Raw genomic sequence first — 14,335 nt, 5'->3', positions numbered from 1 at the left:
AAACTTCGTTTAAAGATCAATTTAGAGAATACAACACTGTAACTTTTATATGCGTGAATAGAAAAAATAATAATTTTAAGACCTTAACTGTAAATGAAAAGAAGACATTAAAGAAACAGGTCCCATGTTCAATTTCTTACAATATTTAGTGGTCTAATTCACTAATTTCCGTCATATCATTTACTCTAGATTTTCGAGGAAACCACAAAACAATTATAATACAAAATAGTGGTGCTCACTTTTCAAATCTTGTGCTCCGAGTGGTCCATAGTTGTATGATTTAATAGAAGTCTACAAGGCAAGTGTCATTTTCACTTTCCAGAAATTGGACTACATAGTCAAAGTCTCAATTTCAGTGTAACACCAAATCCCACCTACTTGTTCTATAAATAATTATCATTCTTTACAAAACAAATTAAACTAAACTTCTTCAACCCTCATTATCCATCACCTAAAATGGAGAATTCTTGGGTTTTTCTAGCCTTGGCAGGGCTATCTGCATTAGCTTTTCTCTGTAAAATAATCACCTGTCGAAGACCGGTTAACCGGAAAATACCACCAGGTCCAAAACCATGGCCCATCATTGGCAATTTGAACCTACTTGGTCCTATCCCACATCAATCTTTTGACTTGCTTTCCAAAAAATATGGAGAGTTGATGCTGCTGAAATTTGGCTCCAGGCCAGTTCTTGTTGCTTCATCTGCTGAAATGGCAAAACAGTTTTTAAAAGTACATGATGCTAATTTCGCCTCCCGTCCTATGCTAGCTGGTGGAAAGTATACAAGCTATAACTATTGTGACATGACATGGGCACCCTATGGTCCCTATTGGCGCCAAGCACGACGAATTTACCTTAACCAGATATTTACTCCGAAAAGGCTAGACTCGTTCGAGTACATTCGTGTTGAAGAAAGGCAGGCCTTGATTTCCCAGCTGAATTCCCTTGCTGGAAAGCCATTTTTTCTCAAAGACCATTTGTCGCGATTTAGCCTCTGCAGCATGACAAGGATGGTTTTGAGCAACAAGTATTTTGGTGAATCAACAGTTAGAGTAGAAGATTTGCAGTACCTGGTAGATCAATGGTTCTTACTTAATGGTGCTTTCAACATTGGAGATTGGATTCCATGGCTCAGCTTCTTGGACCTACAAGGCTATGTGAAACAAATGAAGGCTTTGAAAAGAACTTTTGATAAGTTCCACAACATTGTGCTAGATGATCACAGGGCTAAGAAGAATGCAGAGAAGAACTTTGTCCCAAAAGACATGGTTGATGTCTTGTTGAAGATGGCTGAAGATCCTAATCTGGAAGTCAAACTCACTAATGACTGTGTCAAAGGGTTAATGCAGGTTAGTTCCTACTAAGGTTATAAAAATAATTTCTCAAGATTTTCTCTTGTTTTAGACAAAAATGCTAACCTTGTTAAACTATGGCAGGATTTACTAACTGGAGGAACAGATAGCTTAACAGCAGCAGTGCAATGGGCATTTCAAGAACTTCTTAGACAGCCAAGGGTTATTGAGAAGGCAACCGAAGAGCTTGACCGGATTGTCGGGAAAGAGAGATGGGTAGAAGAGAAAGATTGCTCGCAGCTATCTTACGTTGAAGCAATCCTCAAGGAAACACTAAGGTTACATCCTCTAGGAACTATGCTAGCACCGCATTGTGCTATAGAAGATTGTAACGTGGCTGGTTATGACATACAGAAAGGAACGACCGTTCTGGTGAATGTTTGGACCATTGGAAGGGACCCAAAATACTGGGATAGAGCACAAGAGTTTCTCCCCGAGAGGTTCTTAGAGAACGACATTGATATGGACGGACATAACTTTGCTTTCTTGCCATTTAGCTCGGGGCGAAGGAGGTGCCCTGGCTATAGCCTTGGACTTAAGGTTATCCGAGTAACATTAGCCAACATGTTGCATGGATTCAACTGGAAATTACCTGAAGGTATGAAGCCAGAAGATATAAGTGTGGAAGAACATTATGGGCTCACTACACATCCTAAGTTTCCTGTTCCTGTGATCTTGGAATCTAGACTTTCTTCAGATCTCTATTCCCCCATCACTTAATCCTAAGTGCTTCCTATTATAGCATCATATCAATATCCCTCTAATAAATAGAGGATAGTTGTCATAGGAAGGAACCTATGCCTAAAGTTTTGGATTACTACTAAAACTGAACAACTTTTAGGTTTTTGTCTATTCTGTTCCCTAAACAAAAGAAGACATCTATCAATAAAATAGCTCTTATATCTAATTTGTTTTAATATTTTTTTGACAAGAACTTCCATAATCCCACAGCCATCGCTCCACTTTCTCACCACAAATTAATAGAAGCAAAAAGATACGTAGTACTTTTCAACAAAAGTGGAACGTCAACTGTGCAAATACCACTGGAGGACTACTTTTATCTTTTATCATGTCAGTTCCAAAAGGTCACTTGAACTCCAAGATGAGTTCTCTTCTTTTTTACAAGCATACAGCATACAATTTTAGACCAAGACTTGATACATGACTAGAAGATTTCGTGTCAAAAGTGGTCTTTCAATCAATTATTACATGGGAGAGAAGCATAAATCCTAGTCAATCTTTATCGGCTAGGAGAATAAAACAGTTATTCAAAAAGGACTGCATCAATATCCTCAGCAAATTGCTTTTGGCAACATTTAATAGGAAGTGTGAATGAATTACAGAATTTTTTTGTTTTTATCCAAATTCTGCGAGTTCTCAGTCAGTTGAAACCTGGATAATCTGCTTTCCGACATTTCGCCCATGATAAATACCAACAAAAGCTGATGCAGCATTTTCCAAACCCTCAGCAATGTCTTCTACAAAAACCAGCTTTTTCTCTCTTATAAGCTGAATAACAAACTCGAGGTATTCTGGAACCTTGTGCCGGAAGTCAAGCTCGGAGAAACCTTCCATCCGTAATCTCTTTGTGATAAGGCAAAACAAGTTGTGAATACCATCTGGTTTCTTTAAATTGTACTGAGAGATCATCCCAGAAACTGTAATCCTACCATAGAGATTCATGTGCAAAAGCACCTCGTCCAGCATACTTCCTCCAACGTTCTCAAAGTAAACATCAATTCCCTTAGGGAAGTGCCTTCATTTTGTAGAGACAGACAGTTGAAGAAACATATCATTCAACAGAAAAGTGATTTTGCAAAAAGCATTTCTCCGTGACCAAATTAAGTTTAGTAAAGTACTACTTTCAGACTCATAAAATTCGATAATTAATTTCAGCGTTTATCAACGCCCTGTGAAAGTGTCTTCGTTCTGCCATAACAGACAGATGAATTAACACATCATTCCGCAAAAAAAGTAAGTTTGCATTTCTCCCCTAACCCAAATTTAACATAGTAAAGTACTAGTTTCAGACACATTAATTTGATGACTGTTCAATTTTTGTCAATACCCTTTAGAAAGTTCCCTCATTTTGCAGTGATACATAGATTAGAAACATATCATTCCACAGAAAAGAAATTCAATTCTCCCCTTAAATAACATAGTAATGTACTGGTTTCAGACTCATAAAATCGATAAATTAATTTCAACATGCAGTGACAGGCAGATACAGAAATCATTCCACAGAAAATTGCATAAAGTAATACAAAAATCATTCCACAAAAAATTGAATTGTATCAAGTATTTCTTCCCTTGACCCAAATTTAACATAGTAATCAATAGCTTCAGACTCATAAAACTCGATAATTAATTTCACCAATTGTGTGTAGAGGAGCTCGCCTGAGCTTATTCTACGTGTTTCAGTGTCCCCATGTAATACCCTATATTTTTTATAAGGATAAGGGTGTATTGGTCATTAGCAAAAAAAATAAATAATAAGAAACTAACTAATAAAACACAAAAAAAAAAGAGATAAGGAATTCAATAAAAGGGCCGAAGCCTATTCCGGCCAAAAATCAAAAAACGAAGAAAGGGGAAAAGGGGAAAGGGGAAAGGGAAAAGGAAAATAGGGGAAAGCAGCAAAGCTGCGCTAAAAAGAAACAGAAGCATTGAAGCATTCAAAAACAAAAGAATAAGGGACCAAGCTCGGCAGAAGCAACGGACAGAGGCGATCAAAAGCAACCACAAAGTGGGTCTACTTTGTTCTAGCAAAGAGATTTACAGAGAAGGGGAACAAGCTAGGTAATTGAATTCTAAAACTTTTCCATGGTAATCTGATTCCTTTACTTAATACTTAGCACACTATTAGCTATCAACAAAATTCAAGTTACTATTAATCTAGTACAGACAATGGAATTTTATATACATGATTCTTATAGGGCTGAGTAGATATAATTTTGGAATTGGATTAAGAATTTGAAAGTTAAAGTCAAAGAAATTGGGAGAAATTCATAAGACTTTTCCGTGAATTAACTGGGTATATCATATGAATAAGTTGTATTTAATAGATTTTGAAGTATTCTAAACTACCGTAGCGTGAATAAGTATAAATTGACGAATTAAGAGTCAAACATGAATCCAAGGGTTGGGCATTCTAAATTAGCTATGAATTAGCTAAAATAAGGAAATTAACACGAGATCGATATTGATGTGATTATAGATTGATTGAAGAAAGTCGTACTGATCGTTTGAGGTGACGAGTTTGGTATTTCGCACGAAGTACTGTGAGTAGTAATCTTAGTGCAATTTATGTTTTCATAACCTGCATGATTTACACATGATTTTTAATATGAATATGTTACCGATTATTTTGAGTTGCATGTGGGACAAGTCTTTTACTCGATATGATACCGAAATAGTTATTTGAGATGATTACCGTTGTTTTAAATATTTCCGTTGTCACTAGATCTGTTTTACCAGTTACTTCAATTTACTGTTATCGAAATAAAATTATATGATTTGATAAGAACCGAAATGCCCTATATTGTTTTAAAATATTTTCTACGAGTATATACGGATTACTCGATATGATACCGAAATAGTTATTTGAGATGATTACCGTTGTTTTAAATATTTCCGTTGTCACTAGATCTGTTTTACCAGTTACTTGAATTTACTGTTATCGAAATGAAATTATATAATTTGATAAGAACTGAAATGCCCTATATTGTTTTAAAATATTTTCTACGAGTATATACGGATTACAGAGACAAGTATAAATGGGAGTAGACATTGAAGGATCTTGTAGCTAACGGCGGGTTCGTTAGACCTGGTGCACCTTGTAATTACCGATTACCGTTATAACTCTCGCTAGTGGGAAGGTAGAACTAGCATATCGTTACCGATTTTCCTCGAGTAGGGACTACCATTATATTTGACTTCTTACGAAGAAGTCCACAGTTATACCGATTACATGATCCATTCATTGAAACCTCCCAAATGTGAATATTGATATTATACGGTGGTTACCGAGCTTATTACTGAATTGTTAATTGTATTATACTACAAGAAAAACATAATGAGACTGAAAATTATTTATTGTTTCTGAAAGGACATTTTTATGTTATTTTCTGTTTGATATACTAGCATGTTTTCTGACTTGTCCCCAATAAAAACGGTTGTGGTTAACTGTTATTACTCACTGAGCTAGCAACTCATTCCCTGCTAATTTTTTACAGAGACAGCAGTTGACGTAGGCGAGGATTTCGTTAATTAGAGCGCACAGGTTGATAGTTCTTGGTGAGCCTCGCACTTGTTCGCGTGAGCGGAGATTTTATTTATTGTTATGGTCTTTTCTTTGAACTCTTAGAGTCGCTCCATAGTCATTCTTTTAGAGTCTTGAGTATTCTTTTGTTATTATGGACTTAGGATGAGTATTGCACTTTCTTATCGAAATTGGAGATAAATTAGTATTTTTGGTTGTTAGTGGGTTGATTAGTAATGATGGAGACTTGTTTTGGTTAATTGATAAGTTGTCAATTGTTTAGTTTGATATTAGGATGGTTGGTTGTTGATTTTGAGACAGTGAAATTTTTGGATAGTCCAAAAACATGGAAAACTCCGTCTGATTTTCTGTAAAATACTGATGAGGCTTACTTGGGAGCACTTGCTCCTAAGCGCCGGTCACGATCCTAAATTGGGTCGTGACACCCCATTAGCAAGACACGAGTAAATTAGATATGCTTGAGCTATAAAAGAAGATCATATATATCACAAACCTTTTCAAGGCTCCAGCAAAATCAGTTCCTTCTTTGTAGTTAAAAGCATCATCGAAGCCAAGTTCTGATTTCAAAAGATCTACCTGCAAAACAAGTGCAGCACGCCTTTAATAATGCCCAATTACATATTAAAGCAACAGTGGACTATTACCTTTTCATCAGTACTTGCACTTCCAACAACATAGCATCCTTTCATTTTCGCGAATTGTCCAACAAGCTGACCAACCCCTCCTGCTGCGGAGGAGACATAGACTATATCCCCTTCCTTAGCAGAGCATACATTATAAAAGCCAATATAGGCTGCGAGTCCTGGCATACCTGTTATGATGAAATCACCTTGTTATTATCACGAACAAGAATCTGCAAATAGTCCATTTTCTCTTGCGTAAAACTCCTAATTTGGAAATCCATGTTTTGAAATTTTCAATTAGGTTAACAAACCCTAAATTCTCCAGCCTCGACAAAATGACTTACATTACTTGAAACCGGAAGTAATAGTTTCAATGAGCAACCTTTTCTTATCACAACCAAGAAGCAAGCGACTACCTACTATATAAAAAGGGACAGGAAGGTTTCGGGCATATAATTAGGAAATGTAAATAGAAATTGGTACCTAGAATTCCAGCATAGTATGAGAGTGGCACATCCGTATATTTGATCTTGAAAAGCCCATCCGAATTAAGAATCAAGCTATAGTCTTCCCAACCAGTCATTCCCCAGATATAATCTCCCTCCTCGAAATCTGCATTTGCTGATTTAATAATTTTTGCAACACCAAGTCCAGTAATGACCTAAGAGGTATCAAAATTCAAAAGGGGAAATCACTATTAAGACTTCAAAGCAAAAGAGCAAAATTATGGGTTAATTTGTTCAACTCCTTCCTCTACCCCCCCTCCCCCACTCAACTCAGCCATGAAGCCAAAAATAGTTAAAAGCAACATTCAAGAATACGTTGAAAAATTGTGAAGAAAATAGACTTAATAATGAAACAAGCTATAATTTTTCCAGTTAATCATTGAAAATATGCATTTGCTTAATGTATGAGCTTTGGCACAAGAAGCCCAATAATCCAAATTCAAATGGGAAAAACACAGTCAATAATCCAAATTCAAACAGCAAAGTTAAGGGTCAATTTGCCCCACCGCCTCCTACATCCCCCAACACAACCCAACCCAACAAACTCAAGAATCAAACAACAACAACTACCGGTTTGTCCTAAAGAAGATGGAGCCGACTATATGAATCTCACTGACTACTTTACTCCACTAAAACTCATCTCATGCCAATTTTATTAAAATAAGAATAAAAAATATTAGATGTTCTGTATATTTTCTAACTCTAGATCTCTAAACTAACCCAGGAATCCAATAAAAAAAAACAGCATTCAAGAATCCATTGGTGAAATGTCAAGTAAATGGACTAAATTAGGAATCTACCTATAGTCTTCTCAACCAGTAATTACTCAAATATAATGCCCCTTCTGAAAATCAGTTTCTGCCAACTTTATAACATTTGCAGCACCAAGCAATGGCCTCAAAGTTATTCAAATTCGAAAGGGAAATCACACAGGCAAGAATCCAAATCAAATCCAATCAGAAGGGTTTAATTTGCCACCCAACCAAACAAGCCTTGGAACAACATTCAAGAATCAAACGAGCAAAATTTCAAGAAAATCCACTTACAGAACCAGGTTTGAATGAGGTAAGCAAGGAAACATCCTTGGACTCATGAGGAGACATCTTGTGGCGCATGTAAGGGTCACAACCCAAGTAAAGATTCTTAACAAACAAACCATTTGAATCTTGAGGAATCTGGGAACTTATCATTGTACTTCTTAGCTCAAAATCACTCTCTTTTGGATACCCTTCAACATAATTCTTGAACACAACTTGCTTGTTTGGTAACATCATACTTGAATGCTCAGCTTCCATTCTTCCTCTAATTCTTTCTTTGTTCCCTTCTGTTTGAACTCTGTGTACAGCAGCTGCCCTTTTAGAATGAAGCTTATTTTAATGCCAACCACAGTAGGTGGACTTGGAGTTTTAACAAGTTGCAACTATTGACCACCAACGGACGGTTGGTGTGGTTAATTATCTTAATCAGAAATTTCTGTTTCAAGCCCAAAAATAAAGTATTTTTTGGTAATCGTGAGATTTTTTTTTTTATATAATATTTGAAACTTATTTACCGAATTGTTTTAATTTTGTATATTACATGTCTTAAACAAAGATTACTTACAAATTATATACATTTTAACTTAAAAGGCTCCCAATTCATTTATAGTGTCTTCAATCAAGGGATTTAGTTACACCATTTTTTTTTTCTCTCCTCTCTCCTCTCTCTCCAGATCGAACTTATATTTAATTATGGAAACGGTCTAGTTGGATGAGAAGATTCGTCATTTGGTCCCAGCTCCCAACGGTCCCCTGTTATTGCCATGAAAGTACTATCCATTAGGCAACGGTTCATTTGAAGTTGGAAGATAATGTTTTTCCAGAAATTTCTTTTACCCCTTTCTATATGGGAATAAAATGTACCATCAATTTAGTTAATATTTTTACCAGAAATAATAGGGGGGCATTGTCACACCTGAACATAGTGTAAACGAGGCATAGTAAAAGGTAATGTCTCCAAAAGCAGGCGACGAAAAACCTACATTGAATGTTGCAGCTGAACAAAATTTAGTATCTCCTCGGACTTCAGAGAAGATAAAATCAACTGAGAAAAGAACAATATATGGTACATCAACATACAAATTGAAAATAAATTTCGTACAAATTTAATGCAAATTTGAATATCTACAACAACATAAATAGTAAAAATAAATTTAATACAACTAATTATATATTATACAACTTATTTATAACTTATCTACAACTTTCATACATTATTTCTACCCAGTTAAATACAACTACAATATCCTACAACTTAAATACAATTTTTATACAATATGTCCTTGTATATATTTTGTATTTATTTTGTATATAATTTGTATCTATTTTGTATATATTTTGTATGTGGTGTGTGCTTCTTCCTCTCTAAAATTCCAATTAAAACTTACTCTCTTAATACAATTTTGATACATATCAACAACTTTATGTAAAAAGATAGTATTGATAACTTAAATACAAATTTTATACAACGATTCATACGTTATACGACTATTTTTTAACTTTTATACAATATTAAAATAATATATAAATATATATATATAACTATAACATAATATAATTTACATACAATTATAATATAATTTACATACAATTATAATATAACTTTACTATAATTTCGTAAGTATATTGTATGTCATGTGTTCTTCTTCTTCTTCTTCTTCTTCTTCTTCTTCTTCGAGTTTCAATCTTAAATTCAGCCAAAATCAAGTCTAATCTTCACTAAAACACCCTCAAAATTGAGATATAAACTCCAAACAATATACCAATTATTTGCAACAATACCTATTCCAAACAAATAATGGTTTTTGAAAACCCAAATTCCATTTCAAAGCTTCAAAGCTTTTTAATGGTTGTCAATGGTGGAGAGTCAAACACCTTCAAAATTTATTGATTGACAATTTCAATTTGAACACCAATTGTGCAACATGAAAGGAAATTCCTAAGTTAAAACGATTGAAATTCATAAAATGAAGAAAAATTGGGGAGAAAGCAGAGAAGGAGAGTAGAGAGACGAAGAGAGAGACAGAGACAGAGAGACTGAGAGAGAGAGAGAGTGGGCAAGTATAAAGGGATAAGGAAATAACTGATATTCCTGATTCAATTCCTAATATAAAGGGATACTCATTTAAAACTTATTTGTATATAATTGGTAAATAGTATATGATCATGTAATTAAATTGAAACTTGAGTAGGGAGGGTAATAAGGTTTCAAATAGTGTATAGGAAGATAAATCTCACGAAATAGTCATATTTAGATGTGAACCCAAATTAGTCAGTCCCGAAGTGAGTATACACGCTCAATGAGAAATAAAAAAAAGGTGGCAACTACTATGTACTCTCTCCGTTTTAAATTTATTTGATATAATTTACTCATTAGCTAATTCAAAAAGAATAATATATTTTTATATTTAAGATAATTTAATTTTAAAATTTTTATTTTATTTATTTAATTTTTAATAAGAAATTTTTATAGGCTATAGCTACACAACATTAAAATTATAGTATATGTCAAAAGCCTTTTTTTCTTATACTCCGAACGAAATGAGTATTATTAAGGAATCACTATTGCAAAGGCACGTGCAATGAACTGTAGTTTCAATTATTTGCAGCTATAGATGTCAGAAGTCAAACAGTTAGTGTTGAATGGATATTATAATATTGGAGATATTTTGCATTTTCTTAGGAAAGGGAAAAAGGTAAAAGTATATTTACATGAAAAGATTTTAAGAGGAAAATATAAACAAACAATAGACAAGGAGGTCTTTGACAAGGAGGAGAGTCCAAAGAGAACTTATAGTATAGGACACTATAACTCGCATACGAATATTAGACGGTGTCACGACCCAAAACTCTAACATGTCGTTATGGCGCCTATCGATGGTACTAGGCAAGCCGACCTTTCAAAATACTTCAATATTTCATAAAAAGGATAATTCAAAACTTTTTCATACTAGAATTTTTTTTTTACAAAAATCGGAGTTAAACTATCATAGCCCCAAACATCGGGGTGTCACAAAGTCATGAGCATCTACATATCCAGTCTAATAAAAACAATGTCTAAGTATCAATACAGAAAAGAAAAAAAACATAGAAGGAGAGACAAGGTCTGCGGACGCCGGCAGCTACCTCGTTGTCTCTGGTAGTCGATTGCGCACGAACTCAATGACCTCCTTGATCAAACACACCTTGATCTGCACATGAAGTGCAGGGTGTAGCATGAGTACAACCAACTCAGCAAGTAACAGAAATAAATAAGGAACTGAGAAGCAGTGGCGATTTATACAATTACAGTTCATTTTCAATAATTTCAGCAAAGAATAGACATGCTTTCACATCCAGCAGTTTAAGTCCAGTCAGTATTATACAGTTAAAGTTTATGTAATCCAGATATAGAATCTTTCAGGAATTTCATAACAATGACAGATAGCAACTAAGTGCATCAACAAATGAAAAGAAAACAAGTACAACCTCTCAGGGCAACAGTCACTCAACTCGTCACAACAGCTCGAAACTCGGCTCTCAGCCCTCAGTACTCACACTCAATAGGTACATGCGCTCATTGGGTTGTGTAGACTCCGGAGGGGCTCCTTTCAGCCCAAGCGCTATATCTGCACGGACAACTCACGTGCTATAATATCAATGTGTCAATCCGCACGGACAACTCACATGTTGAACGAACAACTCATGTGCTGCACAGACAACTCACGTGCCATAGTATCAATACCTCACAGACAGCCCTCGGCCTCACTCAGACATAAATCTCTGCAGTCTCTCAGGCTCTCGGTGATAATGCAAATCAGCCCAAACAACAATAATATGATACATCAACAAGGAACAATAGAGATTGAGATAAAATAAATAAGTAAAATATGACTGAGTACAAGACAGCAATTAGCAAGTAATTCAACAAGTACGCGACCTCTGCGGGTCCCAACAGTACCATCACATAGCCTAAGTATGATTTCTAACATGATTTGCAGTCAAATTTCTATAACACAGGAAGAGCATATAGCTAGCAACAAGTTATTCAACTTTACAGTTTCACGGAATGGACCAAGTCCCAATTCCTACGGTTCAAGCCCACACGCCTGTCACCTAGCATATGCGTCACCTCCAAAGTACTCACATAATCCAACAATCCGGGGTTTTATACCCTCAAGACCAGATTTAAAACTGTTACTTACCTCAAATCGTGCAAAATCCTACTCTGTAATGCCTTTGCCCCTCGAATCAATCTCCAAACACCCTGAATCTAGCCACAAGCAGTACAATATAATTAATATAGGCTAAAGGAATCAATTCCACAAGAAAACGTAAAATTATAAGCCAAAATCCGAAATAGGATCAAACCGCCCCCTGGGCCTACGTCTCGAAATCCAACAAAAGTTACAAAATGTGAACACCCATCAGTCCAGCCATACAAGAATTACTCGAATCCAACCTCTAATCACCTTCCAAAACTCAAAATTTTAGCCTATGAAGTTTCTACCATTTTTCCTCAAATTTACAACTCAAATCCCTAATTAGATTATGAAAATAGCAATAGATTCATGAAATATAGTCCAATCCAAGTTAGAATCACTTACCCCAACAATCTTCTTGAAGAAACCTTGAAATATTGCCTCACACCGAGCTCTCAAAGTCCCAAAATTGAAATGGAAGTCAAACCTTCAAAATCCCATTTTTCTGCCCAGTTCTTCCGCATCTGCAGGCATACCATCGCACCTGCGATACCGCACCTGTGAAATTTCCCTCGCAGGTGCAGAAATGACTTAATTGGCTGGGTCCGCATCTACGAGCAAGTGGTCGCACTTGCGTGTGCGCACCTGCGGATAAATGTCCGCTTCTACGATTTTCCCCTCCAGCCCACTCTCCGCATCTACGGAACCTCAAGCGAATCTGCGGACTCGCATATGCAGAAATTCCTTCGCACCTGCAACCCCTGGCCATCTCCTCAATTCCCGCTTCTGCGCTCCTTCATCCGCACGTGCGAGTACGCACCTGCGGTCTCCCCACCACAGGTGCGAAACCATCAGATATCAGAAGGCTTCAGCTATTTGCCCAAGTCCAAATTCAAACCGTTAAGCATCCGAAACACACCCGAGGCCCCCGGGACCTCAAATAAATATACCAACAAGTCCTAAAATACCATACGAACTTAGTCGAGCCCTCAAAAAACGTCAAACAATAACAAAAATATGAATCACCCTCCAATCTAAACTTAATAAACTTTGAAATTTCCAAATTCTACAAACGATGTCGAAACCTATCAAATCACGTCTGATTGACCTCAAATTTTGCACACAAGTCATATTCAACATTATGGACCTATTCCAACTTTCGAAATCGGAATTCGACCCCGATATCAAAAAATCAACCCCTCGGTCAAACTTCCCAAAAATTTGACTTTCGCCATTTCAAGCCTAAATTAGCTACAGACCTCACATTCACAATCCGAACACGCTCCTAAGTCCAAAATCACCCAACGGAGCTAACAGAACCGACGAAACTTCATTTCGGATTTGTATTCATAAAATTCCGACTATGGTCAAAATCCTGAGACTTAAGCTTCCGTTTTAGGGACTAAGTGTCCCAAAATACTCTGAAACCAAAAACAAGATCTCTCGGCAAGTCACATAAGCAGAAATAGATATAGGGAAAACAGTAAATAGGGGATCAGGGCTAATACACTCAAAACAACCGGCCGAGTCGTTACATCCTCCCCCTCTTAAAATAATTATTCGTCCTCGAACGAGCATAGAGACATACCTAAAGTAGTGAAAAAATGAGGATAACGGCTGCGCATTTCATGCTCGGTCTCCCAAGTCGCCTCCTCGACCGGCTGGTCCTTCCACTGAACCTTTAGAGAAGCAATATTCTTTGACCTCAACTTTTGAACCTACCTATCCAAGATCGCCATCGGCTCCTCAACATAAGATAGATCCTTGTCCAACTGGACTGAGCTGAAATACAACACGTGAGACGGATCGCCGTGATACTTCCGGAGAATAGAAACATGGAATACTGGGTAAACTCCTGATAGACTGGGAGGCAAGGAAAGCGCATAAGCAACCTCCCTAACATGTCGCAACACCTCAAATGGACAGATAAACCTCGGGCTCATCTTGCCCTTCTTTCCGAACCTCATAACACCCTTCATGGGTAACACCCGGAGCAAGACCCACTCTTTAACCATGAATGCAATATCGCGAACCTTCCGATCCGCATAACTCTTCTGTCTGGACTGGGATGTGCGTAGTCTATCCTGAATCACCTTAATCTTCTCAGAGCATCCTGAACCAAGTATGTACCCAATAATCTAGCCTCGCCCGATTCGAACCAACCCACGGGAGACCTACACTGCCTACCATACAAAGCCTCATACGTTGCCATCTGGATGTTCGACTGGTAACTGTTGTTGTAAGCAAATTCTGCTAGAGGCAAGAACTGATCCCACGAACCCCAAAACTCCATCACACACACACGGAGCATATCCTCTAATATCCTTGGACTGTCCGTCTGTCTGAGGGAGAAATA

General features: G+C 36.6%; 2 protein-coding genes and 1 long non-coding RNA gene across 3 annotated transcripts; 2 read left to right on the top strand and 1 right to left on the bottom strand.

Annotated features, from left to right (window-relative positions):
* Positions 1-431: 431 nt before the first annotated feature.
* LOC104099869 (trimethyltridecatetraene synthase-like) lies at positions 432-2,269 on the top strand. The gene is made up of 2 exons (XM_009606998.3): positions 432-1,347; positions 1,435-2,269. Exons 1-2 carry the CDS (start codon positions 457-459, stop codon positions 2,068-2,070), a joined length of 1,527 nt encoding a protein of 508 aa, XP_009605293.1. The 5' UTR covers positions 432-456; the 3' UTR covers positions 2,071-2,269.
* A 111-nt stretch (positions 2,270-2,380) lies between these two features.
* LOC104099868 (2-alkenal reductase (NADP(+)-dependent)-like) lies at positions 2,381-8,168 on the bottom strand. The gene is made up of 5 exons (XM_009606997.4): positions 7,808-8,168; positions 6,739-6,916; positions 6,277-6,443; positions 6,126-6,208; positions 2,381-3,106 (listed from the first exon to the last, which is right to left on the bottom strand). The coding sequence occupies exons 1-5, from the start codon at positions 8,054-8,056 to the stop codon at positions 2,728-2,730; spliced, it is 1,056 nt and encodes a 351-aa protein (XP_009605292.1). The 5' UTR covers positions 8,057-8,168; the 3' UTR covers positions 2,381-2,727.
* LOC138907026 (uncharacterized) lies at positions 3,106-5,871 on the top strand. Its single transcript, XR_011414722.1, has 2 exons — positions 3,106-4,149; positions 5,586-5,871. It is a non-coding gene; the product is annotated as an uncharacterized lncRNA (long non-coding RNA).
* Positions 8,169-14,335: the final 6,167 nt, after the last annotated feature.

This window comes from Nicotiana tomentosiformis, chromosome 3 (assembly GCF_000390325.3).
Source record: "Nicotiana tomentosiformis chromosome 3, ASM39032v3, whole genome shotgun sequence".
Classification (NCBI taxonomy): domain Eukaryota; kingdom Viridiplantae; phylum Streptophyta; class Magnoliopsida; order Solanales; family Solanaceae; genus Nicotiana; species Nicotiana tomentosiformis.
Note: the sequence above shows the minus strand (reverse complement) of the source record. Positions and strands in the feature narration are given on the sequence as shown.

Bases quoted from the DNA above. Each gene is read 5' to 3' on its own strand.
- LOC104099869 (XM_009606998.3), top strand. From the start codon at position 457: ATGGAGAATTCTTGGGTTTTTCTAGCCTTGGCAGGGCTATCTGCATTA. The intron at 1,348-1,434 runs GTTAGTTCCTAC...AAACTATGGCAG, and splicing joins GTGTCAAAGGGTTAATGCAG to GATTTACTAACTGGAGGAAC.
- LOC104099868 (XM_009606997.4), bottom strand. From the start codon at position 8,056: ATGGAAGCTGAGCATTCAAGTATGATGTTACCAAACAAGCAAGTTGTG. The intron at 6,444-6,738 runs GTACCAATTTCT...TCATCATAACAG, and splicing joins ATACTATGCTGGAATTCTAG to GTATGCCAGGACTCGCAGCC. The intron at 3,107-6,125 runs GTTTGTGATATA...TACAAAATGAAG, and splicing joins TTTGCTGGAGCCTTGAAAAG to GCACTTCCCTAAGGGAATTG.